The sequence below is a fragment of the Scylla paramamosain genome, chromosome 10, assembly GCF_035594125.1.
Source record: "Scylla paramamosain isolate STU-SP2022 chromosome 10, ASM3559412v1, whole genome shotgun sequence".
Classification (NCBI taxonomy): Eukaryota; Metazoa; Arthropoda; class Malacostraca; order Decapoda; family Portunidae; genus Scylla; species Scylla paramamosain.
This window is the reverse complement of record NC_087160.1, coordinates 8,573,049-8,599,924: the sequence shown is the minus strand read 5'-3', so window position 1 is coordinate 8,599,924 and position 26,876 is coordinate 8,573,049. Positions and strand designations below refer to the sequence as shown.

The 26,876-nt window shown below is 44.2% G+C and overlaps 1 protein-coding gene across 6 annotated transcripts in view; it reads right to left on the bottom strand.

Moving 5' to 3' along the window:
* The window catches only part of LOC135104199 (alpha-protein kinase 1-like), a 160,194-nt gene that overhangs the window by 27,394 nt on the left and 105,924 nt on the right, over positions 1-26,876 (bottom strand). For 4 of the 6 annotated variants that reach the window (XM_064011314.1, XM_064011310.1, XM_064011315.1 and 1 more), the window contains one exon: positions 6,540-6,865. In XM_064011314.1, the coding sequence (XP_063867384.1) occupies positions 6,540-6,865 (326 nt within the window). Of the gene's footprint in view, positions 1-2,944; positions 3,109-6,539; positions 6,866-26,876 lie in introns of those variants that run through there. The other 2 variants (XM_064011313.1, XM_064011311.1) reach the window with 2 other exon arrangements.

The following is a 26,876-nucleotide window of genomic DNA, read 5'->3' as shown; positions in this document are numbered from 1 at the left end:
TTATGCATAATAGGATCATAACACAGCCATGAGTGCTTCGGCGGCGTGAGCAGTGTTGTGTACGTAATCTTCTTGTTCCATCATGTTACCCCTTTGATTGCCACTTGGTACACCTTTCTCTAATTACCAATCAGTCTGAGACATCTTTACTTGTTCTACAGCCACATCCAATCTTTGAGGTTGCAGAATGTTTTCTTCTTCATCGCTAACTTTCTTGTAGATGCTTATAAAGACTTCACGCATTGCTTCTGATGCTGCTAATTGTTTCGTGTCGCAGTGAAAGGATTAAATATACCACTTAATCAATTCATTGGAGTATAAGATGAGATTCAAGTGGAAGACTTATCAAGGATCTGTCCCCTTTCCCTCCTTATTTTTTCAAAAGGATGATGGTACAGAGATGCATATTCGCTCGTCATACTGAAATCCTTCGACAGATCTCTTCTTCCTCACTCCCTGTCTCACTCACGCTCTTCAGCCTCTGTTCTGCTGTCCAAAGGTTCCCCTCTAATCCAATGCCTATCCAACCCTCCATCATTCACTTCATTTATTTTCTCTCCCAGCACAATCCTTCGCATTTAATTCGGAAACAATGCCCTACTCTCTCTCTCTCTCTCTCTCTCTCTCTCTCTCTCTCTCTCTCTCTCTCTCTCTCTCTCTCTCTCTCTCTCTCGGGAACGACTAAAATTATGACTCAGCTAAGGGAAAATGATGCGTCAACGAGGGGAGGGGAGGAGAGAGAGAGAGAGAGAGAGAGAGAGAGAGAGAGAGAGAGAGAGAGAGAGAGAGAGAGAGAGAGAGAGAGAGAGAGAGAGAGAGAGAGAGAGAGAGAGAGAGAGAGAGAGAGAGAGAGAGAGAGACGCAGGAAAAAAATAAAATAAAATGATCGACAAACAGAGTTACAGGCAGACAGAGGTAAACACACACACACACACACACACACACACACACACACACACACACACACACACACACACACACACACACACACACACACACACACACACACACACACACGATGAAAGAAAAGAAGGAAGTAATGAGATAAGAAGAAAATGAAGAATGAAAAAGGATAAGTAAGAGGAGAGAAGAAATAAGGTCAAAAGTGATGGAAGGGAGGGAGATATGAAGAAATTAAAACCTGAGGAATATGAAAACTTAGGGAACGAATTATTAAGTAAGACAGGAAGGAGAGAAGGAGAAAAGAAAGGAAGGAACGAAGGAATATAGGTAGGTAAGTAAGTAGGTAGGTAGGTAGGTAGGTAGGTAGGTAGGTAGGTAGGTAGGTAGGTAGGTAGGTAGGTAGGTAGGTAGGTAGGTAGGTAGGTAGGTAGGAAGGAAGGAAGGAAGGAAGGAAGGAAGGAAGGAAGGAAGGAAGGAAGGAAGGAAGGAATGAAGGAATATTGGTAGGTAGGTAGGTAGGTAGGTAGGAAGGAAGGAAGGAAGAAATTAAAGAGATGTAGGATGGATGGATGGAAGGAAAGAAGGAAAAGAAAGAACGAAAGAAAGAAAGAAAAAGAAGGAACGAACGAACGAAGAAGATTGAGGGATGAGGAAAGGGAGGGAGGAAGGAAGGAAGAAGACTGAGGGAGGGGGAAAGGAAGGAAAAGAGAAAGAAAAGTGCCAGTAAAAAATATAAAGACATCGCTGTAGTCAACAAGAAGCAGGAAGTAATAAAAGACATCAATACTCCAATAGGGGGAAAAACCTACAAGGAAACGTAATAAAAAAAAACATCAATATCGGAACATCAACGCAAAAAAAAAAAAAAGCGACTGACAAAAATAGATGTAAAAAAAAAATGAAACATGATAAAAATACTGACTTTGAACACTAATGAACAAATTTGCGGAGAAAAATTTGAAAGGGACAATATTTCAATTCCATACGACACGCGTGAAAAATATTTAAAAAAAAAACAACCAAACTAGATAGGTAGGTAGTAGATAGATGTAGATCACTGAAATAGATAAACAAATAATGAAACTGACACTCAACCAAGACACACTCGTACACGTATTGACAGGCAGATTGACAGGCGGACGCGGTAGTACATAAAATGGATAAATAGACAGATAAACAGATAGATAGATGAATGGATGGACAGAGAGAGAGAGAGAGAGAGAGAGAGAGAGAGAGAGAGAGAGAGAGAGAGAGAGAGAGAGAGAGAGAGAGAGAGAGAGAGAGAGAGAGAGAGAGAGAGAGAGACTACAAACAATTACATACATAGTGATAATTAAACAGATAAATACATACAAAATAATACAGAAATAAATAAAGGACAGACAGATAGACAGGTGGGCCGTGGAGGAATGAAGAGAAATGAAGGGAGGACAATAGGTGAAGTGAGGGGAAGGATGCCTCCCGAAGGACCATTAAATTGTTACAGGAAGTGAGCACGAGCCTCCCTCCCTCCCACCCTCCCTCCATACCTCCCTCACTCTAATAATATTACTTCATCCTCCCATTTTCTTCTCCTTCATTTGGTACTGTCTCGATTTTTTTCCCTCCCCTTTCTCTCTCTCTCTCTCTCTCTCTCTCTCTCTCTCTCTCTCTCTCTCTCTCTCTCTCTCTCTCTCTCTCTCTCTCTCTCTCTCTCTCTCTCCCTGATACAGTCTACCTCTCTCTAATACAGTCTACCAATATCTAGTCTACCAACATCTAGTCTTTTTTTTCCCTACACACAAACATAAACACACACACACACACACACACACACACACACACACACACACACACACACACACACACACACACACACTGAAGCACAATAACAAAATATACAAACACACAGGCACAAAAGGAAGAGCGGGAGTGTATCATGGAAAAACAGCAAAACAGTTTAAATTGAGCCAGAGTTCACAGCCAGGCCTAATTAAATCCAGTTCATGAAGGGCTACAGGGTTAGTGAGAGAGGAAAAAGACAAAAAAGAAAAATAAACAGAAGAGAAAGGATTTATTTTATCTAAAGTGCAATAACAAAGTTTTCATGGGGACGAGGCACTCAGGTGAACGCAGGTGTGATGCAGGACGCACGGTACTAGCGTGGCCAGAATGAAAGAAGCCTCCATTAGTTGTGCCTCCCTGACGGCCACACGCGGGGAGAGGCTGTGAGGTGAAGCAGCGACAAATTATACAAATGTGCAGCGCCTCCATTCCGTTCGTTTCACTTGCCAATACTCACGGTAATCAGATAAAAGCAAGGTATTAATTGTTTGATAATTTCCCTTTTATTCCTCTTACTCCCTCCTTCCCACCCTCCGACACTTCTACTCCGCAGTTGCTACCTGCCTCCCCATCCCTTCACCCCCGTGCACTCTTCCCCCTCACCAATGCACCACCCTCACCCCTGCCTCTCCCGCTGCCTAAGCCATTCCCGCCACACTGCACCCACCAGGAATATTAGTCTGGGCTTCATAAATTACTTACTAAATAAATACAATATACGTGAATGCAAAATGGTAGGGAATTAAATTTTTTGTGTGTGTTTGTGAGCGGGAAATATTTTATGATAATTTCTCGAGATTAGGCAACACCCATGACCAAGTAATAAAGAGATGACCTAATCATTAAAGCTGTCCTCTCATACTACGCCAATTTGCTGCTTTGATAAACATAATTATGTTCTGTTTAAAAAAATGAATTTCATTGACTATGGTCGACAAAGTTGGAGCAAAGTTCGATTGTCGCGAAACAAATAATAATAATAATAATAGTAGTAGTAATAATAATAATAATAATAATAATAATAATAATAATAATAATAATAATAATAATAATAATAATAATAATAATAATAATAATAGTAAAAATAATAATAATAATAATAATGATAATAATAATAATAATAATAATAATAATAATAATAACAATAATAATAATAATAATAATAATAACAATAATAATAATAACAATAATAATAATAATAACAATAATAATAATAATAATAATAATAATTAAATAATAACAATAACAACAATAATAATAATAATAATAATAATAATAATAATAATAATAATAATAATAATAAATAATTGTTGTTAATATCAGTTATTATAATGAAAATGTATATATCCATTTACTAAGTTGAAATCCCTAGAAAACATGTGAACTGTCCAGCCAATACGTGTTCTCTCTCTCTCTCTCTCTCTCTCTCTCTCTCTCTCTCTCTCTCTCTCTCTCTCTCTCTCTCTCTCTCTCTCTCTCTCTCTCTCTCTCTCTGACTAAATTTCACTTCATCTTCGACCATAAGCCTCCTACTGTGGAAGAGGACAGTCTCACTGCCCACACCTCCACTTCAGGCAGTTGCGCTTCATGGCCCGAGTGTCGCAGTAGTAGTAGTAGTAGTAGTAGTAGTAGTAGTGGTAGTAGTAGTAATTATTATTATTAGAACAGTACAAACAATAATAATAATAATAATAATAATAATAATAATAATAATAATAATAATAATAATAATAATAATAATAATAATAATAATCACAGCAGTCCTTCCATGCTGGCAACTCAATACGGTTCACTCTCGATCTTCAATTACCGCACTGTACCAATCTCACCACAATTCTGCTTAGAAACTTTTCAGACTCATCCATCCACGTCCTGGCTAGTCTTTCTCCGCTATCCTCTAATATTTGTTGGAGTTCACTAAGTCTGGATATTGCTGAGTCTGTTACCTGCTCCTTTATATTTTATGCCCCAGTATACTTTTGTTATTTTATTATTTATACGATGTCTTAATATCTGTATTCTCTTATCCTTACCGATTAGCTTTAAGCTCCTGAGTTTTTTTTTTTTCTGAACGTTACATTAACCTCTTAAAAAAAAATTTCAACTTCTACAAATACTACTTTGCATCATCCTGTATCTCTCATCTTTTAATAATGGACCCGCTTATTACTTTCAGTTCGAATGTCTTTCTAGATTTTTTTTTTTTTTTTTCATAGTTTGGGTGGAATCTTTCATAAGCGGGGCATTATTGGTCACCCAGACAGCCCACGACGCGCACACAGCACGGCACGGCACGGCACGGCACGGCACGGCACGGCAAGGCGCGGCATTCCCAGAAGCAGGGATGAGTTCCCCTCGACATGTGGCAGCGGATGATACACTTTAATGTCCTCCTTTTGTAATTACTGTGCTTAAAAAGTTAATTTTCGTACTCAGAACACTCAAAATTATTATTCATGCCTTCAAATTCAAAATTTGGTGTACAAAATTTGAACACGTGTGTGTGTGTGTGTGTGTGTGTGTGTGTGTGTGTGTGTGTGTGTGTGTGTGTGTGTGTGTGTGTGTGTGTGTGTCCACACACACACACACACACACACACACACACACACACACACACAGAGAGAGAGAGAGAGAGAGAGAGAGAGAGAGAGAGAGAGAGAGAGAGAGAGAGAGAGAGAGAGAGAGAGAGAGAGAGAGAGAGAGAGAGAGAGAGAGAGAGAGAGAGAGAGAGAGAGAGAGACCAATAAGTATCACAGTTGCTAATAATTTCCTCTACTTCATCACCAGCCTTCCCTTCCCAACACGAGCGTGTCTCCGTCACACACCACCCACTATCCTCAAAGATGCAGTGACGCCACTGTCCTCCACGTCATCATTACTCGTAAACCACCAATAGGAGGATGAAATAAGAACGCCACGCCACGCCATGCCACGCATCACAGCATTGCTGTGCTCTGCCTCGCCCTGCCATGCTTCTTTAACATTCGCCCTTCCATTTCACGTTTGAAACTACTTGAGAAAAATCTTTATCATATCATTAATATATTAAACACATAACATGTGAAACAAAAAAATTAACGTCATCAGCTGATTACAGATGCGACGTTCAAACACTAAGGTTACATCAAGAGGAAAGTAGATATTTTACAGTTCAGTATGAGGGTTCATTACAAATGCACTTGAAATTATTTTTTTCTGTTATTGCCGCAACAGCCACTACACCACCGCGCCCAAACACACCAAAGGACTAGAAGCTAAAGTCAACAAAAGAAGATGATGGAGGAAGACAAAGAAAGAAACCAAACAACAAGACAGCTGCAGAAAAGGGATCCTTCATCCTCCACTTCAGCAGGACGCGTGGCGGGGAGGGCGGCGGACACTCGAAGCGACAAGGACACCATGAGTGGACACACCATCAGCAGGGAGTTATTATGGCCGCCACAAGTTGTACACCACCAAGGTCTCAATGCCCACTAGGTTCCGCCCGCGTCTCGCTACCGCTACCCACTACTACCAAGTCAGTGGTGTCGGGATTACCCCGATATTGTGCCCGATATAAACCTCGTCAAAAAAGGCCTCGATCCATGAGAGGAGAAAACGGTGCGATATTACAGTGCATGTGGAGATCACTGTGACCCAGGGAGCGCCGGTGTAAGAGCCTCTTTATTGGTAAGAGATTAGAGAAAAAGGTTAGAAAAAGTGAGGCAGGAAACAAAGCAACAGAGGCACACCAGGCCCACCCGTCTTTTCCCACAGCGGAGGGAAGGAGATGGCGTGCAGCCTCCATACACAACAATTCGAGCAACACTCACCCTCCTCATGTCGCCCGGAGTCGGGGCTCCTACTGGTCTCGGCTGCTACCGCCGCCACCGCCGCTGCTGCCGCCTCCAACTGGGGCTGCTGCGGAGGCTGTGGGTTGTGCTGCTGTGGTGACTGCGGCTGAGACTGTTGTCCATTGCTCGGATGTGGTGGTTGTGGTGGGGGCGTATGTTGTTGTGGTGCCTGTTGATGCGGTTGTGGAGTTTGTTGTTGTTGTTGCTGCTGCTGCTGTTGTTGTTGCTGTTGTTGTTGAGGCTGCGGTTGTTGTGGTGGCTGTTGATGCTGCAGCTGCAAAGGTTCTCGTCGCCCACCACTGTTCCTGGGGAAGAGAAAACTTCGTCATGATGGATTCACAAATGCCTCACTGAGGAACGAGACAAGCGGAACATAACACTTACACAGTATCGCAGGTCTCCACTTAATGGAAATAAGATGAAAAGAACAACTCTTAAAAATCCTCCACAACGCCCTCTTATCACGGCTTCCCACTGATCCACTGTACTTCCACCACGCCCACCACTGCTCACCCATTAACATTCACCACAAGCTTCACCCAGAATGAAGAAGTGTGTGTGTGTGTGTGTGTGTGTGTGTGTGTGTGTGTGTGTGTGTGTGTGTGTGTGTGTGTGTGTGTGTGTGTGTGTGTGTGTGTGTGTGTGTGTTCCTTCTTCATCCTCCTCTTCCTCATCCTCCTCTTCCTCTTCCTCCTCCTCTCTTCTTCCACTTCTTTCTTGCTCATTATTTGTTTGATTTTTTCTGCATTTTTCTCTCTAAGTTATATCCCCAATTTAAATTTTATTCCATTAACTCAAACTGTTGTTTCATCACGTCTGTCTCTCTCTCTCTCTCTCTCTCTCTCTCTCTCTCTCTCTCTCTCTCTCTCTCTCTCTCTCTCTCTCTCTCTCTCTCTCTCTCTCTCTCTCTCTCTCTCTCTCTCTCTCTCTCTCTCTCTCTCTCTCTCTCATTATTGTTTTTTTTTCTTTCAGTTCTTCAACTAAAACAGTCCATTTTTTTCCATTGTCTTCTCTTCCATCCTCTCCTCTTCCCATCTTTCCTTTATTGTTCCATTCCATCGCCTCACTTTTCTCTTTTTCTTCTTTCTTCTCAACTTATATTAAATCTCTCTCTCTCTCTCTCTCTCTCTCTCTCTCTCTCTCTCTCTCTCTCTCTCTCTCTCTCTCTCTCTCTCTCTCTCTCTCTCTCTCTCTCTCTCTCTCTCTCTCTCGTGTGTGTGTGTGTGTGTGTGTGTGTGTGTGTGTGTGTGTGTGTGTGTGTGTGTGTGTGTGTGTGTGTGTGTGTGTGTGTGTGTGTGTGTGTGTGTGTGTAGCCATTTTTATTTATGTGATATATTGTCACATGTAAATATAAGAATGTACGAGCAAACAAAGTTATGTATATGCGCGAGTAGTTATGACTGCTGTACGTTTTGTGTATTACGTAAAGGTGCATGAAGGCCACACTAACTGTTATTGCTCCTCGCTAAACTTAATAAACTTAAAATTCGCCTGAGGTTCTGACCAAGAAATCTACATTGTTGTTTGATCAGTGCCATTGTAATACTTCACTCAGCCAGCAAAATATCAAGCATCAAACATCCCTCTACTCACTGGCTTAGCATTTCATTATCCATTACCGTAATTTACTTCCATCCCTCTTCTTTTATTCCTGCACTCTCAAATACTTTCATTTCACTTTTACTATTGTATTAACCACAGCATTTCTTCTCTGCATTCTCTTCCTTCCAGCATACCACCGCTCCATCATCTCTTCCTCATTTACTCTCATCCCTCTTCTTTTCTTCCTGCACTTAAAAATCCTCCCCTTCCATTAGTTCATTATCATCATCACTCCCTCCCTTCCCTCTCTTTCCTCCAGCCTAACGTCTATTCTATCAGTTACCCTCCAACTTTCCTTCCCTTCTCTTCCAGCCTACCATCCCCTCTCGTCCCCTCTCACCTTCCCCTGCTCGCTCCGCCCACAACGAGACGCACAATAATTAGTATCCTTCATATCTGGTTTATCTTTTTTATTGAACATTAATGAGTGGCGCGACACCCACTCCAATCCAGCAGCTGGGAGAGAGGGAGGGAGACAGGAGGGGAGTGGGAGCAGTGAGGAATTACTGAGAATATAATGCATCAGATTAACTGTTAAAAGCAGAACAAAAGGTAAAAAGATGTGTGTGTGTGTGTGTGTGTGTGTGTGTGTGTGTGTGTGTGTGTGTGTGTGTGTGTGTGTGTGTGTGTGTGTGTGTAACAGAGAGAGAGAGAGAGAGAGAGAGAGAGAGAGAGAGAGAGAGAGAGAGAGAGAGAGAGAGAGAGAGAGAGAGAGAGAGAGAGAGAGAGAGAGAGAGAGAGAGAGAGAGAGAGAGAGGGGGGGGAGGGGGAAAGAGGGAGGAAGAGAGGTGACTGCGTAGTGTGCGTGTGTGGGTGTGTGTGTGTGTGTGCGTGTAAAAAGAAGAAAGGCGGTGGATGATAACTAGGAGAGAAACAATTAGTTTAGTTTAGATTAGGTCAAGTCTGGAAAGGTTAGTTTGTGTCATAACAGAGTAGATCAGGTAAGGTTAGGTTAGTAATTTTGTGCGTGTGTGCGTGCGCGCGCGCGCATAAATGTGAGTCAATGTGTGTATGGATGGATAGAGGAGTGTGGAAGGTTCAAGTAAGGCTGGCAGTGGACGCTAAGTAGGAGTGTTAAGTGGATGGGTTGGTGTGTGGGTGGGTGGGTGAGAGAAAGAGCGGCAAGGCCAAGCGAGGAAACCAGATGGGATTCACAGAGACAGGTAATTTGATCAAGGCGGGAAGATGAGGGTGTCAGCTGGCGTAGTCTTCCCGCTACACACACACACACACACACACACACACACACACACACACACACACACACTTCCCATACCAATTTCCGGATCTAGAAAACTCCATTACTTATATTCTATTTTCCACTAAACACGCATGTACGCTTTTATTTTCTGAGTGTGTGTGTGTGTGTGTGTGTGTGTGTGTGTGTGTGTGTGTGTGTGTGTGTGTGTGTGTGTGTGTGTGTGTGTGTGTGTGTGTGTGTGTGTGTGTGTGTGTGTGTGTGTGTGTGTGTGTGTGTGTGTGTGTGTGTGTGTGTACGTATATGCAAACAGAATTACCTACATCACCCTTATTGTGAATCGACTAACCACCACCATTCTCTCTCTCTCTCTCTCTCTCTCTCTCTCTCTCTCTCTCTCTCTCTCTCTCTCTCTCTCTCTCTCTCTCTCTCTCTCTCTCTCTCTCTCTCTCTCTCTCTCTCTCTCTCTCTCTCTCTCAAAAATATGGACACCTCCCTCCGTCTGCCTCGCGATCCACATGTCTCTCACACCCTCAGCCTTTCTTACAATCCCTCTTCCTCCTCCTCCTCTGCTCCTCCTCTGTCCCCAGGATCGCAGAGGATCAAGCCAAGGACACAGAGATGGCAGGAGGAGGAGGAGGAGGAGGGGGAGGAGAAAGGTGAAGCTTGAAAATAATAAAAATAAAAGAGGGAAGGGAGACGCGAGACACGGGTAAAAAAATATATTATTCCACCACATTTTTGGAATTTAGACGGAACGGTTGAGCAATAAAAATAATGAAGCGCATTTCTTTGACAAGCAGCAGGCGGCGAGGGTGAGTAAGGAGAAAATGAATGATAATTGCGAGGGGTGGATGCAAATACGGAAGCGAAGGTAAGGAAAAAGGAAATTAAAAAGTATGATAACGAAAAGGAGGAAGGCTGGAGGACACAGGAAGAGAATATTTATAATACCCAAAGGAATAAAGAAAAAAAAGGGACGAAACTTTTTTCCTCTGTAGCGCTGTCGTAGCTTATATCCATAAAAAGACAAAGTAAACGGAGCGAAAAGTGACGGAGAGGGAGAAGATATAAACAGCGGAAAGACACAAATGCAAGGGTGAGGAAAGGACAAAAACAGACAAATGACGGGAAAGCGATGCAATAACACCACGACCAACAGGAAGATCGTGCGTGGGAGAACCAAGAAGGAAAGGCGAAAGGGAATAAACAAGAAAGAGGAGTGGATGAAGAAAAACATTCAAAAGTAGCAGCTAGTTAAAAGCAAACCAGATGAAGGAAGGTGAAAGCAACCAACGGAAACGAAAAGAGTTAATGGAGGAGGAGGAGGAGGAGGAGGAGGAGGAGGAGGAGGAGGAGGAGGAGGAGGAGGAGGAGGAGGAGGAGGAGGAGAAGAAGAAGGAGGGAGAAGCCAAAAAAGAGATCATTTGACCATGCAATGTTAACTAAACATATGAAATTCAACATTCCGACGAGAGAGAGAGAGAGAGAGAGAGAGAGAGAGAGAGAGAGAGAGAGAGAGAGAGAGAGAGAGAATTCACCTTGAAGCCCAGCAATAGAGTAAGCAAGTCTTTCCCGCCAGCACAGCAGTTTTACGTGAAACTAAAGTAGGGTAATAAATTCTGCTTTCTTCACCTCGAGTTAAGAGTCACCACCACCACCACCACCTGTCATCATTACTTTCACCAACACCCATCACCTTTCGTCCATGCACCATCACCATCATCACCAATACCAGCATCATCCTCACTTCACTCATGACAAGCATCATCGTCACCATCATCACTTCTGCTGGCCATCACACAACCATTACTTATATCAACTGCACGTCGCTACCGCCACATCAGTCATGAGCCTCACCACCCTCACCACGTCGCGTCACCACCGCCCTCCACGCTTCATTTCCTTCACTACAGTCCTCCATCCCTCGCCTAATGATCCAAGCACCTCTTTTACCACTAGATTTTCCCGTCTCTCCAGCTTGCCTCAGCTTCTTCATTGATCTTTTTTTTTTTTTTCCTTTCGCTTCCCTTTCCTTTAGCCTTCCGACGACCTCTCCTCCTCCACCTGCTCTTCCTCCTCCTCCTCCTCCTCCTCCTCCTCCTCCTCCTCCTCCTCCTCCTCCTCCTCCTCCTCCTCCTCCTCCTCCTCATTCGCCGCCACTACCAGATACTCAAAGCCATCCAAGTTTCTCTCCTCCTCCTCCTCCTCCTCCTCCACCACCATCATCACAACCCTAGCTACTAACAACACGACCTAATGACTTCGCTAATGCAACAGCAACACCAACTGCCACACACTGCCGGCGTGGGATGCCAGTGGGATGCTGAGGATACCGTCATCCCGCCACCACACCGCCCGCCCATCTTCCCTCCTCTCCTCTCCTACTTCGTCACATCGTCTGCCTCTCTCCACTATTCATCCTTCCATTCCATTGCAGCCTCCACAGCGGCGTGAACTGCGGCGCAGCAGTCAGCCGCGCCACACAGCATACATATATACATCCATCAAGCATTCCATGTCGCCTCCTGCTGCACCGCCACCATGTAAATGTCTCGGCCGGCCATTATTCCACGGCCCGGATGATGGTCTTAATTGCCACGGGCGGCTCTTGTTCCTGCCGTGTTCCTGAGCCTCCCATTACGTCCTTCATATGCTTCATTCACACCATTAACAATTAAAAACTAATAGCATATCACAGAATCACAAACCTTAGTGTAACTTAATGAAACCACCCAAAGGTAGCTTCATGTGATCCAAAAAGAATATTTTTCTTCCCCATCCCCAAAATATTACTCATTTCTCCTACCGTGCTTCTCGTTCCTTCAGTCACTTCCTACCCCCGAGATATGCCACTTAAGGGGAGAGAACACAGGTGAGGGGAGAGAAAGGTGCTGTGTGAGAGGGTGGAAAGTGATAAAGGAGGCAAATAAGTGCTTAGGAGGACAGAATGAGTGGCAAGGAAAAAGGACGATGGAAGTTATTACTGGTAGTGGGAGGTGGTGAAAGGAAATAGTTGAGTGCAGAGTGCTGGGAGGGACTTCGGGGAGGGAGAGAGTGTGGCACTGTCCCAATGAAAGGTAAACACCCTAATGTGATGAGGAGGCAAGAATAACACGTAACTTTCTCTCTCTCTCTCTCTCTCTCTCTCTCTCTCTCTCTCTCTCTCTCTCTCTCTCTCTCTCTCTCTCTCTCTCTCTCTCTCTCTCTCTCGCGGCAGCCACTTATTATGGCCACTTACAATCAATCGATCAATCTCTCTCTCTCTCTCTCTCTCTCTCTCTCTCTCTCTCTCTCTCTCTCTCTCTCTCTCTCTCTCTCTCTCTCTCTCTCTCTCTCTCTCTCTCTCTCTCTTACACACACACACACACAAACTTCTACCACCATCCCCCGCACACGTCTCCTCTGGGCTTTGGGCTTTGAGGATCCCAGAGAATCCCCGCCACCATACTAGAGCCAACGATGCGGCTGTTCCACCTCATCAAGCCCGCGCCCACAGCCACGGAACAAAGGCAAGCGTTATGTCACCGGCCACAGTATAAGCGAGAGTCATACATAAATCTACCTTCTTGCTCTGCTTCATGACCTCTCCACAGTAAAAGTCAACCCTCGCATCAAAGGATCGGGACGCGTGAGTGGAGTGCCCAAGGCCATCAGGTGTCGCCGTGAGGTGAGTACACGCACGATGAGTTGTGTTCGGACGGGAATATCACAGGCGTTTGCTTTGAACTCATAAGGTTAGTTATACACAGAGGGGAATGCCATACACGCTTGCTTTCAACTCATAAGGTTAGTTATGTACTGATGGGAATATCACAGACGTTTGCTTTTAACTCCTTAGACACCTCACACTTCAGACACAACCAGTCTTTACCCCCCTCTGACTGCTACAGCTCCTCTTCAAGCTTAGAAAGATGTGGTGAGAGTTTAAAAGGATAATTTTGAAAAACTACACACAGCATGGTGTGAATGAAGGCGTAAATCAAATGGTTGTTGCCTGTAATTTCATTTGGCATAGTAAAATAAAAATGCCATTCTAATAAGTAATACAATACCATTAAGAGATGCAATAATTAATGACAAAATGAATTACCACCACGAACTGTTCCCTACACGACACAGTCCCTCCTACACGTATGTACACACAATGCAGTCGTCAAAGCCTATCTTTAAGCCATCACGATCCAGTCAACTTCCATGAAACTGAAAACTACTACAATCGAGCAAAGAATGTGATTTTTCCTTCAGGACCTTGTACCAGCGAGGCCATGAGGTATCGCAAGCCACAACGCAGCTCCTGGTCTTGGAAGAGTGTCATGACTGCAGCACCTTTCTACACTGGCTGGGAAGGTGAAGCCACGAAAGGGATTCAGGTTACATTTATGAGGGAGGTACTGATAAGCTCCTCTTCCCACACACTGGCAAAGAAAACGTTGGAACGAATGTCAGAGGTGAATGAGTAGTGAATATTTTGTAGCCGCCACGCAAGAAACGTCGGGTTAGCTGTTGTTCATTTACCATCACACACAGGTTGATTTACTGGAAGTGGAAATACATTCTTATTTTTGCCTTGGAACTGTAGATGTATTTATCGTGTATTATGTGGTGCGAGTCACTTGTATGTGATCATCTGCGTTATATTTGACTGAGGAATGATCTTAGAGAAGATACACACACACACACACACATACACACACACACACACACACACACACACACACACACACACACACACACACACACGAGTGCAGCGGTTAATTTCTCTGTAGATTATTTTCATTTTCTTTTATTAAAGGAGATACCGCCACCAACACACACAACATATAACATTTTCCGTGGATTTGACTAGTTTCTCTTACTTTTTCTTAACATGGCACACACACACACACACACACACACACACACACACACACACACACACACACACACACACACACACACACACACACACACACAAGCAAACAGACAGGGAGCCAAAAATTTCGTTTATCCTCCCCAAACAGAGAATCAAACACTCGCCCCCCTCTCCTCGCGGTGTTGGCAGCGCGACGGCTGAAACACTGAAACATGGCACGGGAAAACAAGACAAAAATGCACGTCAGGCTATGCAGTTTTCGAGAGTAGTACCTGAACATTTGAACATTTATTTATAGCCATTATATAATAGTACATGTATATATATGTATATTACATAGACGAGTGAATTAACGGCTTGCCTTTTTTTTAAGCGTTAGCTTTTCAAGCAACACTTAAATTGTATTTGATAGAAGACACTAATTAAAAAAAATTGAACACCCTAAACAAAATTTTACTAATACATAAGCGAGAGAGAAAAAAAATACATGTATTAAATCTAGGTATATATTACATATCTGTACATGGAAAGGGGCTTGTAGTGGGGTACAAGAATGTGCATTATAAAAAAGAAAAAAAAAGAAAATGGAAATAATGAAAATGTTAAGATATGCATAAGAGGAATATCTAAGAAAATTGTACAAAAGAAGGAATCAATAATGAGTATAAAGTAACAATTGTGTACATATATTTAAATTATGATAAACAAAAAAATAATTACGAAAATTATTAATTAAAAATTTCAAATGAAAAGTATATATATATATATATATATATATATATATATATATATATATATATATATATATATATATATATATATATATATATATATATATATATATATATATATATATATTAACAGTAATGTACATAAAATGGGCCTAGGACAAGGAGAGGGGTACAGGGAAGGGAGAGAAAAATGGCAAGTATTAGTAATTATTTATGATGTGTCTTTTTAGTTTGTTTTTAAAAGTAGCAACTGATGGTGATTTTTTTTTTTATATGGGGAGAGATATTATTCCAATAAACAGGTCCCAAGTATAATGTAGACTGACGGTACTTCGAGAGGCGATGGGAAGGAGGACGTAGTTGGTCACAATGACGCGCATCATGGTTATGAGCGGGGAAGACATTTTGCATTGATACCTCGTTTTCAAACATTAGAGTGGATATAACAATTTTTGTTATGTCCTCTAATCTTAGCAATTTGGTTTGTTTAAATAGAGGACGTGTATGTTCTAAGTAACTGCTATTTGTGATTATTCTAACTTTTTTTTTTTTTTAAGTTGTAGTGGTATCAGATAGAAAGGATATGTAGTGCACCATATTGGATTGCAGTAAGTAGTGGGTGGATATGAGCATAATATATACACTGTAGTACATATAGGGGCATTAAATCTTTAATTTGATGGAGTAAGGTAATGTGTCTGGATATTTCTAAGGTGAGATTATCAATGTGAAGTCTGAAATTCATTGATTCATCATAAATTATGCCAAGAAATTTAGTGTAGGTGGATCTAGATCTGTTGCAATAATTAATCTGGAGAAGGGGTAGATGGTGATATTTTTTTAGTTGTAAACAACATAAAGTATGTTTTATCAGTGTTAATGGTAAGTCTATTGGCTATGCACCATTGGTGTAATTGATGAATTTAATTGTTTAATGTTGCAATCAGTTGTTCTGGGTGTGGTCTAACTAAATACAGTGTCATATCGTCTGCAAATAGGATGATGTTAGAGAGTGTAAGTATATCAGATATGTCATTTATATAAATTTAAAAAAAGTATTAAGCCTAGAATACTACTTTGAGGAACTCCAAGGTGAATATTATTGAACGAGGAATATGCACCCTTAAATACAGTTTGCTGGCTTCTGTTTGGCAAGTAATCTGTAAACCATGATTGGATGGGACCACGAATGCCATAATGATATAGTTTGTCTAAAATAATTTTATGGTTAACAGTATCGAAAGCTTTGGCAAAGTCAATAAATACATAAATATATCCTCCCCAAAAAGAGAATCAAACACTCGCCCCCATCTCCTCGCGGTGTTGGCAGCGCGACGGCTGGAACATTGAAACATGGCACGGGAAAACAAGACAAAAATGCACGTCAGGCTATGCAGTTTTCGAGAGTAGTACCTGATGGACGGTTAAGAGGATAATGCCACTAACCAATGCACATGGCGCGCCTCACATGAGTGCCACGCCTGCTTGTCCATTATTGCAGCACCTCGAAATAGTACGGCACCCAAGGCTATTCGTATCCATTTATGTTCCCTTTCAGTCATAACTACTTCGTTGTTGTTGAATGGTTTTAATTTCATAGTCTTATCTCAGTCTCACTTCAATTACGATTTACATTTACTTTTAGGGCTGCAATTATATTTCCATTTTTTGGCATTAGTTGTGAAGTTGTGATCATATTATAACGGCGTGACAATGACAATGTGATGCTGACTACACCGCTGTGACACCATTGTGATAACAAGATGAACGTGCAGTGAGTTTGACAGCTGCACCATAATGATAGAACAATGCTATGATGATGTGATGACGGTGTGATGATGATGTGATGATGTGGTAATGATGTGATGACAGTGAGATGGTGTGATGAGGTTATGATGACCAAGACGGTGTGGAGACAGTATGGTGACATGATGAGGATGATGTATTGACGGTGTGACAAGAGAGTGATAACGTTAGGCAAGATCGCTTTTCACTGACAAAGATGGTCAGACACGAGAACCTAAAGGTAACTAGACTGGATCACGGCACAGGGCGCAGCGAATAATGATACAGCTATAGCGCCGAGGTGAAGAGTCAGGCCGCCGCGAAGTGAAAGGATACACATGCAAATTGACTGAAAGTGAATCCGCGTGAGCCTCAGCCTCGATCATGAAAAAAAAAAGAAAAAAAAATTCAAAGTGTAAACAAGAGAGTAAAGCATCAACGAGGGAAAGGAAACGCGAGGGAAACACTCTCTATGACAGTGGTTCTTAACCTGGGTTCGATCGAACCCCAGGGGTTCGGTGAGTCGTTTTCATGGGTTCGGCAGTGTGTGTGTATGGTTCATTTTGGGCACTTATATTTTTCCAACTACGAAGATTCAGCGAATACACATATGAAACTTGCGGGGGTTCAGTACCTCCAACAAGGTTAAGAACCAATGCTTAAGGACAAGGCAGAGGTGCGGAGAGGCATACCGGAAGGCGGGGAAGAGCGGGAAAAGAGAGAGGTGGTAATTATGAGGCAGGAGAGAGAGGAAGGATGTTTCCCGAGCATATAGGATAGTGGACTGCATGGAGAGGGATGTTTATCGAGCCGCACGAGGGAAAGTGGGAGGAGGGAAAGTGGGAGGAATGTTATTGGGAAACAGGGATAGATGGATTGGAGAAGATTACAGTGAGAGAAGAGAGAGGGAAGAATGTTATTAGGATCAGGGGATGTTACGGGAGGCGATAGAAAAGAGGGATGAGTGTTGTTAGGAGGCAGAGGACGGAAAAAAAACAAAAAATTAGGGAGGCATTAAAGAAGAGCGAGGAATGTTATTAGAAAGCAGAGAGAATGGGAAGGGATCTTAAGGAAGGGATGGGGAAGACTGAAAGGAGCGTTTTTTACAGGAAGAGGATGGGAAAGGATGTTAGGGAAGGGATGGGGAAGTGCGGGAGAAGCATTAATAAGACAAGAGGATGAGACGGGTTGTTGAGGAAAGGGAAAGGAAGGGGAAGGTAAGGAAAGGCATGTTACCGGAAAGAAGGGTGGAGGGGCTTGCAGAGAAGGCAACAGGTAACTAGAGATGTTACCCAAGACGAGGAGGAGGAGGAGGAGGAGTGGAAAAAAAAATGAAAATGTGATCTGCCTCCACGCTAATAAATAAGTAAACATATAAATAAATAAATAAATAAAAATAATGATCAGAAGATGGGTTACAAGACGCGGAGGAGTTTGCTTATTACTCATGCATGACGAGGAGGAGAGGAAGGAAGGCAAAGCAGAGGAGGGGAAATGAAGAGCCGGACGTGGGGAGGTGGGTGGGGAGGTGGGAAGAGAAGCATGAGAGGGAGAATAAACTGAGGGCATATGAACATAGAGATGAAGGGGGAGGAAGAAGAAATCTAAGCGATGATGGAGGAGCGGAGAGGCGGGGCGGGGCGGTGAGGATATGGATGGGGGAGCCAATACTGAGGACAAATAAAGAGGCAATCGGAGGCAAGAAAGGAGGGAGTAAGTGGCAATTTATGTGTAAATTGACAAAAAATTATTGGCACGGCGTCCCACAAACCCTCCATCGCCACCGACATCCTCCCCAAAAAACCCTGACATCAGCCCCACGCCACTGAGCTCACCCAGCCCCATGACACGAAATCCACTTGCATCACCTTCACGAACTCCTGACATCACAACAAGCAATCCCTGACATCACCCCAAACAACCCCTGACATCACCCTGACTACCTATAACGTTATAACTCTTGACATCATCCCGATAATATCTTGACATCATTTCCAAACACTTTTTTCCCCAACCACCACCACCACCACCACCACCTTCAACTTCACTTCCACCTCCACCTTCCTCACTCCGCTAAGTAACTCGCGGAATAAGTAACGACTTTTTCCCCGAAAGAAAATAAATATAAAAATGCCTAAAGCAATGAATGGAAAAAGTGTGTCAGGTAGTGAAAACACGTCAGTGGGTCGGCAGCACGTCAAAAAAAGTGGGTCGGCAGCACGTCAGCGTGGCTTGGCGGAGCTCAGCAACACTCTCCCAAGCCGGCTCAGCACAGTCAGCGCTATCACAAGTCACCCTTCCCATCTAACTACTCATGAGATGGACACTTTTCTGTACTTTTCTGTACCTTAGGTCAGTATTAAACACCATATTTCCTGAAGAACTTTGATACAGTAATAAAATACGTACGAGTGATTATTCTTTGCACACAATGAGATGAGTTAACTTGTTCTCTCTCTCTCTCTCTCTCTCTCTCTCTCTCTCTCTCTCTCTCTCTCTCTCTCTCTCTCTCTCTCTCTCTCTCTCTCTCTCTCTCTCTCTCTCTCTCTCTCTAAGCCCCTCCTTAAAACATAGTGCCACGCCTCTCTCTCAATTTCACGCAATACACACTTCTGTCCCCGAAACACTCTGTGGCGGGACATGGTCACGCAAATGGCTGAGTGGAGCGGAGAGCGAGGCAGGGATGAAGTGGGCAATCGGGAACAAGGGGGACAGGCAGCCAGGGCAGGCTGTGCTCTTACGGGGCGGAGCGGGGAAAAAGTAAAGTGGCGCGGGGGCAAAGCCAAGTGGGGCTGGACGGGATAGGACAGGACGCGTGCATGAAGGAACGAAATGCATTGGTTTTAAATTTGGGAGGTGAAGTAGGAAACTGTGTGAAGAAAGATGGAGTGGGAATAAATAGGGTCTGATAAAATAGTGAACGAGCGAGGCATTTCACGATGCAGAAAAACCTCTCGCTCAAAAAATTAATAAATATTGAGAACGGGGTGAGGTATGTCATGGAAACTTCCAAAGTCTAAAGAAATCTTCATAATTTATATATATATATACATACATTTTTTTTTTTCTTTTCTTGCTTATTCCCTTCCTTCTTACTTTCTCTATTTCCCGCCCTCCTTCCTCACCTTCCTTCCACTCTCTCATTCCCTTCCTTTCTCAGTTGCCTCTCCCTTTCCCTCCTTCCGTTGTCTCTCCTTCCCTCACTCTTCTTCCCTTCTGAATATTCTTTCTTTTCCTAACTTCTCTCAAACTCACTCCTGTCAGCGCTTTCTTATTTCTGCCCTGCCCTTCTTCTTCCTTCCTCTCCATTCTTTCTTTCTTTCTCCTCCCATGACTACGCTTCCGAATACTCCTCCTATCTTCCCACTTCCTCCCTCTTCCTTTGTATCGAGGATAATACTAATGTCACACTTGCGGCCAATTAATGGATAATGGTCTTATTGCCTGCCTCTCTCTCTCTCTCTCTCTCTCTCTCTCTCTCTCTCTCTCTCTCTCTCTCTCTCTCTCTCTCTCTCTCTCTCTCTCTCTCTCTCTCTCTCACTCTCTCTCTCTCTCTCTCTGTCCTTTACATTGATGACGTAAGGGCGGAAAGAGCTAGAGTCGGTGAACGCTAAGGAGCAGGAAGATCTGTATGTTTGAAGGAGCTGGGCCAGAAAGGGGGTTAGTAATGGGTAGAGGTAATGGGCGGGAGGAGCTAATGGCCGGGAGGAGTATGGAAGCAAGAAAAACAGTGAATTTGGGAAAAGTAGCTGGGGTGAGAGGAGGGAAAATAGACTTCTTAACTGGAAAGAACTGTGGAAAAGAAAAAAAAAACTAAGAAGAAGGAGCAAGTCAAGGGAAAACAGACCATGGAAGAGTTGGAGACGGGAACTGCAATCGAGAGCTACAGGCGAGAAATAATTGGGCGAGATGCGCTAAGAGAAGAGAGGAGTAAAACAGGACTGCAAGTAGTTTCACCAAGGAAGGGTTAGGGACAAAACGAGAGGAGTCTAAGGGGCGAGATGAGTCAAAGGACGGGAAAGCCAAAGGACGGGAAACGGGTTACACTAAGGGACAAGGGAGGCTAAGAGGAGGGAAAGGCAGGCAGCGAGAGGCTCTAGAAGGCGGGAGGCAGTTTTATGTGGGCTACTTAATCCTGGGGGAGAAATATAGCGAATAGGAGGCGACCTTGGTGGAGAGAGGAAGTGGAGAAAGGGGGAAAGGAGTAAAAAAAGAGAGTACAGAAGGATGGGGATACAGTAAGGGGATAAAAGGGAGGGGAGACGAAGGGAAAAGAACAACAGGGATAAGTGAAAAGAGGAGGAAGACCGGACAAAGGGTATAAAGATGCACCACTGTGGGACTCTTCCTTCTTTCTCCGCGTCTTTTGACACAACCACCACCACATCTGCCATCCTCCAGTGTTCCCCAATTCTCTCTCTCTCTCTCTCTCTCTCTCTCTCTCTCTCTCTCTCTCTCTCTCTCTCTCTCTCTCTCTCTCTCTCTCTCTCTCTCTCTCTCTCTCTCTCTCTCTCTCTATCTATCTATCACACACACACACACACACACACACACACACACACACACACACACACACACACACACACACACACACAGCATATCCCAAAACGCACACAACTCAACTATACACTTTTCCCACCCGCTCTCCCTTCACATTCAAATAAAAAGTAAATAAAAATATAAAAAACCATGCAAGATATTCCTTTTCGCAAAAACTACGTGCTCTCTCTCTCTCTCTCTCTCTCTCTCTCTCTCTCTCTCTCTCTCTCTCTCTCTCTCTCTCTCTCTCTCGTGGGCGGGCGGGGCGAGGAGATAACAGGGTGATAGCGGGTAAAGCTGAGTGAAGCGGGGCGGTATGAAACTAGTCCAGTGGGGTAGAGCGGGGCGGGAAAGGGTGGGGCAAGATGGGATGGGATGGAATGGGCTGTGGGTTGGGACGGGACAGGGCGGAACCGAAGGGAGAGAAGGAAATGGAGAGTGAGAAGTGTGTGTGCGGTCGGGAGGAAAGGGGCGGAAATTAAACAAGCGGAATATTAACGGCTTGCCAGAGGGAGAGGACAGGAAAGGAGAGGGAGAAAGGGAGAGTAAGTAGAGGATGTACAGGGAAGAGGGTGTGTTGGGTGTTGCAGAATGTAGGACGAAGAAGAATGTGTTACGGAAGGAGGGATAGGGCATATAGCGAAGGGAGGAGAGGGAAGATAATGGGAAGGCAGATGGTGGTGGGGTGTGAGAAATGGAGGGAGGGGAGACGATGGGCCAGATCGAGGAAGAGGAGGGGATGGGAGGGAAGGGGACGGGAGATAAGCGGGCATGAAATGTGTGCCTTTGCTGTGTATGTCCCGTGCCGCGCCTGCCGCACCGCCCACCTGCACCACATAATTGTGCTTGTCGGCACTAACGAGGCTTGAGTCGCCCCCGATATAGTCAGGCATCCCACCCAAGCTGGTACATTACACACGAAAAACACCTAAAGGATTTCCTGGAAAACTACCGTACGACTAGTTGGAGTTGAAACCGGCAAGGTCATTCCTCTTTGCTGTGTAAATACCACCAGCCCGGCAGTACATGTACACGCCAGCCAACAGCCTAGTAAACCCCACATGTAAACATGTATGAAATATGCAGTTTCCGTCAGCATGTGGCAGACCTGGTTTGCGAGGCACTAAGGACGTCACTCCGTCGCCGTGTCTCTTTTTATCACCATCAACAAGAGCCGAGCCACGCGTCACTACTGCCGACAAAGAATGAAACTAATCAGATCTGTGACGAACTGCAATTCCAAGTTTCCTGCCTTACTGGCCCGATCATTATTTTAAACTAATTTAGTAAAATGAAAATCTGATGACAACAAAAGTGTCATTTCGAAGATGCAAACAAACTGAAAATGTCCAGTCATAAAATACAAAATATATTCAGGATACCACGGAATATTCGCCGAATATGAAATTTCAATATTAAATTAACTATTAAAATATATTTATAATCAATGATCAGGAAACGAACCCGCTGCTTCCTCCACTTTTACGAAACACTCGCATTTCAGCAGGAAATTCCATGACCAGGAAGTCGTCGCCGCACTAAAAGCCTCACACAGGAGTCCACGGGGCGGCGCCACAGGAAAACACCCTCAGTGCAGCGCTGCTTCTTGCTGCTATCAATATTTGTCAAAACGATAACATTTTGTACACAGGAACGAATCACTTGGCTAAGCGACCTCACATTCCCTTAATGTTCTTCCAGTAATTCTTTAGACTTTCGGTGACAATCTTCTCTCTTGGAAAATGGTGCAGTGTGCAACGCGAGACACGTCCCGTCTCACTTCCCGGCCCAGGAAAGAGTTCCCGACCACTTCTCTTGCCTCCATGCGTTCCTTATATAATACATACATACATGCATATACATACAAATACATAAATATACATACACTCGTACATTCATACATACATATACATACATACATACACACATATACAGGGAACACATAAACAATCATGCATCCAGTGTATCTTCCCAGGGGCGGGGCGGGGAGGTCTCACGGGTGCTCCTCCCACTCTTCCTCCTGCACAGGCAGCAAGGAGGGCAAGGTGGCTGCTTCCTGCATTACGAGACGGTACTCGCGGGAAATCTGGCCACCCAGAAACAGAAATGATCGGAATGGCCAATTACTCATCCTACACCACACCCTACGACACACCCACGCCCACCACGCCCGCCATGCCAGCCACGCCCGCCACGCCAGCCACGCCCGCCAATTCCATACTCTCACCCTTGCACTTTACTTCCCTTTCATTGTCGGCACTCAGTCTTTCTCATTCTCGATTACCATTCCTTTCGTTTCACTCCCTCTTTCAAACAACTCTATACATTCCTTGCTTTTTTTTTTCTAATTCTCTCTCCCTTAATACACTACAGATTCCCTTTACATTCTCCTCTGTTGTTCTTTCCCCTTCAATCTCCTTTCAACACTCGTATTCTTTTTGTCTGCCCCTCACATCACTCTTTAAAGTGAAACTCTTCCTACTGAAGTGTTGCACATCCCGCCCACGCTCCTGTCATTCCCTTCACAGCACTACCTACTCCCCTCTCTCCATCCACCCCTTCCCTTCCCTTCCTTTCCCTTTCCTCCTGTTTTGCCGTGCCACGTCCGCACACCGCACAAACAAAGACAGGGAGACATCGAACTGTGTGGGAAATGGAGAGAGAGAGAGAGAGAGAGAGAGAGAGAGAGAGAGAGAGAGAGAGAGAGAGAGAGAGAGAGAGAGAGAGAGAGAGAGAGAGAGAGAGAGAGAGAGAGAGAGAGAGAGAGAGAGAGAGAGAGAGAGAGAGAGAGAGAGAGAGAGAGAGAGAGAGACTGACGCAAAAATATCGACAGGTATGATCAGAAGGACGCAGACAACGAAGTACACACAGACGGTGAGGAACATGTAAATCTGAACGAAAACAGACAAAATAAGCAGCGTGATGCGTGAAGAAACCAATTTCATTACAGCGAATGAAGAAAATTCCAAAGAAATACCTAACAAAGGCACACGCTGAGACCAGAAGCGTTTCCGGGACCCTTTAAAAATAACCCACGAAAATTATCACCACCACACCCCTTTACTAGGCACTTATACACTCCACTTCCTTAATTTCCTCGAACCCTGAATTGTTTTTTTTTTTTCATGTTATCCTTTCCTCACTCAATAACGAAATCCTTCTTCCCTTCCCTCCTTCCTCCCTTTCCCTATCCTCAATTACAACCCCTTCTTTTTTTTCCCTCGCTCAATAACCACATCCTCTCTCAATAACCTAGTTTCGCTTAGTTTCCTCTTCCCCAGCCCCCCTCACCAGGCAATCCCCCCTAGGCGCTCCACCTGCCCGGGGCTTCCAGCAACAGATGGCGTCGATCTCCACCTGAGGGATGGTGTGGAGAGGAAAGGCGGAAGAGGATCCTATTCCACCTATTCCCCTCGAGCTGCCTACGCAACGCCAGCTCAATGCCTGTCTGTCAGATTGGGTAGCTACTTTCTCTCTCTCTCTCTCTCTCTCTCTCTCTCTCTCTCTCTCTCTCTCTCTCTCTCTCTCTCTCTCTCTCTCTCTCTCTAGTTGTGTGTGTGTGTGTGTGTGTGTGTGTGTGTGTGTGTGTGTGTGTGTGTGTGTGTGTGTGTGTGTGTGTGTGTGTGTGTGTGTGTGTGTGTGTGTGTGTGTGTGTGTGTGTGTGTGTGTGTGTGTGCACGCGCGCATACAAGCGCAAGCATGGCCCTAAACTATTCACTCCGTTTTCTCTAAATTCTCTCATGTTACCTTGTATTACCTCTCCTCTTCATACTCTTCCCTTTATTTGTATGCCCCTCCACTTCAGTGGGGCGCTCCTCCCCCACACTCTCCTCTGCTAAACCACCACCACCACCACCACCACCACTACAACACGCCACCACATGCAACCCCACACACACACACACACACACATTGGAAATCGGTATGCGCAGCGGCCCTTTCTCCTTCCTCCTCGCCTTCCCCTATCTTTGTCCCCGTCACCCTGCTCCTCTTCCTCCCCCTAATGAGCCTGACAGAGATGTACGTCACGCTAACTCTTCTTCTTCTTCTTCTTCTTCTTCTTCTTCTTCTTCTTCTTCTTCTTCTTCTTCTTCCTTCTCCGTCTTGAACTCCTCTTCCTCTTCCTCGCTATCCGACGACGGAAATGACAAGCCGAAAATAGAGTCAGTAGGTAAGACTTTCAGTTGATGATTTCTTGCAGGGAAAAGAGAAGCCGACCACCACCACCACCACCACCACCACCTCCCGGACACCTACCTTACATGTAACCCACTTAAATTTACCTGGTTACTTCATCGGACTCACCGCTCACCCACCTGACACTCACCAATTAACAACTCTACATGAATCATCCCTGTCAAGTGAAATTTGGATCCCCGATTTCTGGGTCAAGGATGTACTCCAGCCAGAAGCACCCATGTATTGCAAATATACTTTCCCATACACCAAAACCATTCCTCTCTCCCACACCATACTGACACTTTGATCCTCCCCATCCTCCCCTTCATTCCCCTCCAAGTCCCAAAGTCTCAAATTTACCTTCTCCTACTGCCACCACCGTCACGTCACATCACATGAAAGGCCACACCCACGTCCTCCCTCACCCTCCACACGACCGCACGACCACACCCACGCACCGCAAGGGCACCTCAGGTTCATGTGTTGATTAAAACAATTACTTTTCCCTCGAGCTGTCAAGCATTATTTCCCATGAGCCATTTTCCTTTCATATATTCTGGAGTTCTGCTTATTACACACACACACACACACACACACACACACACACACACACACACACACACACACACACACACACACACACTTAAAATCCCTACATTCAATTGGGATTCCAGTCTCTAGTTCCTTCTTTCTCCTCACGTTCCGTCTCTTTTTTATTATTCTTTCCTTATCTTCAGTTCCTCCTTTTACCGTAATCCTTCACCTCGCCCTCTGTCTTTCTTTTCCTTTTTCTTTTTGGCGTCTTTTCCTTAAACCCATGATCCATTTCCCTAACCTTATCGTCTCCCCCCACCCTCTCTCTCTCTCTCTCTCTCTCTCTCTCTCTCTCTCTCTCTCTCTCTCTCTCTCTCTCTCTCTCTCTCTCTCTCTCTCTCTCTCTCTCTCTCTCTCTCTCTTCTCAAAATACTCCTCTTACCTTTGAGTATTTAATGTAGCTTATCACAACAAGCCTCGTACGGTCTAAGAAAGTAAGTCTACCACTGTCTGTTCTTCAATTGTGTTCCCTAGTGCTCCGTCTCTTCCCACTGCATAACTTGGCAGGGGAGAGGCCGAAAGGTTCAACTAGTATTAATCAGTTACTGTGCTGGAGAATCAATCAAAGCCCTGAGGGAAGAGGGGAGAAGGGAGAGGGAAGGGAGCAAGAAGAACGGTTAGATGAAGGAAAGGGTACGGTAAAGGAAATGTATGGGATTTGGAGGTAAGAGAGAGAGAGAAAGAGATAGAGATAAAACATAGCAGGAATACAGTATAGAAGAGATATGTAGTTAAAAGGGAGTTTTAAGACTAAGGGAAATATGAGAGAGGGAAAAGTAAAAAAAAAAAAAAAAAAAAAAGGGATATAAATAAAAAGGTGAAGCGAAGGAATG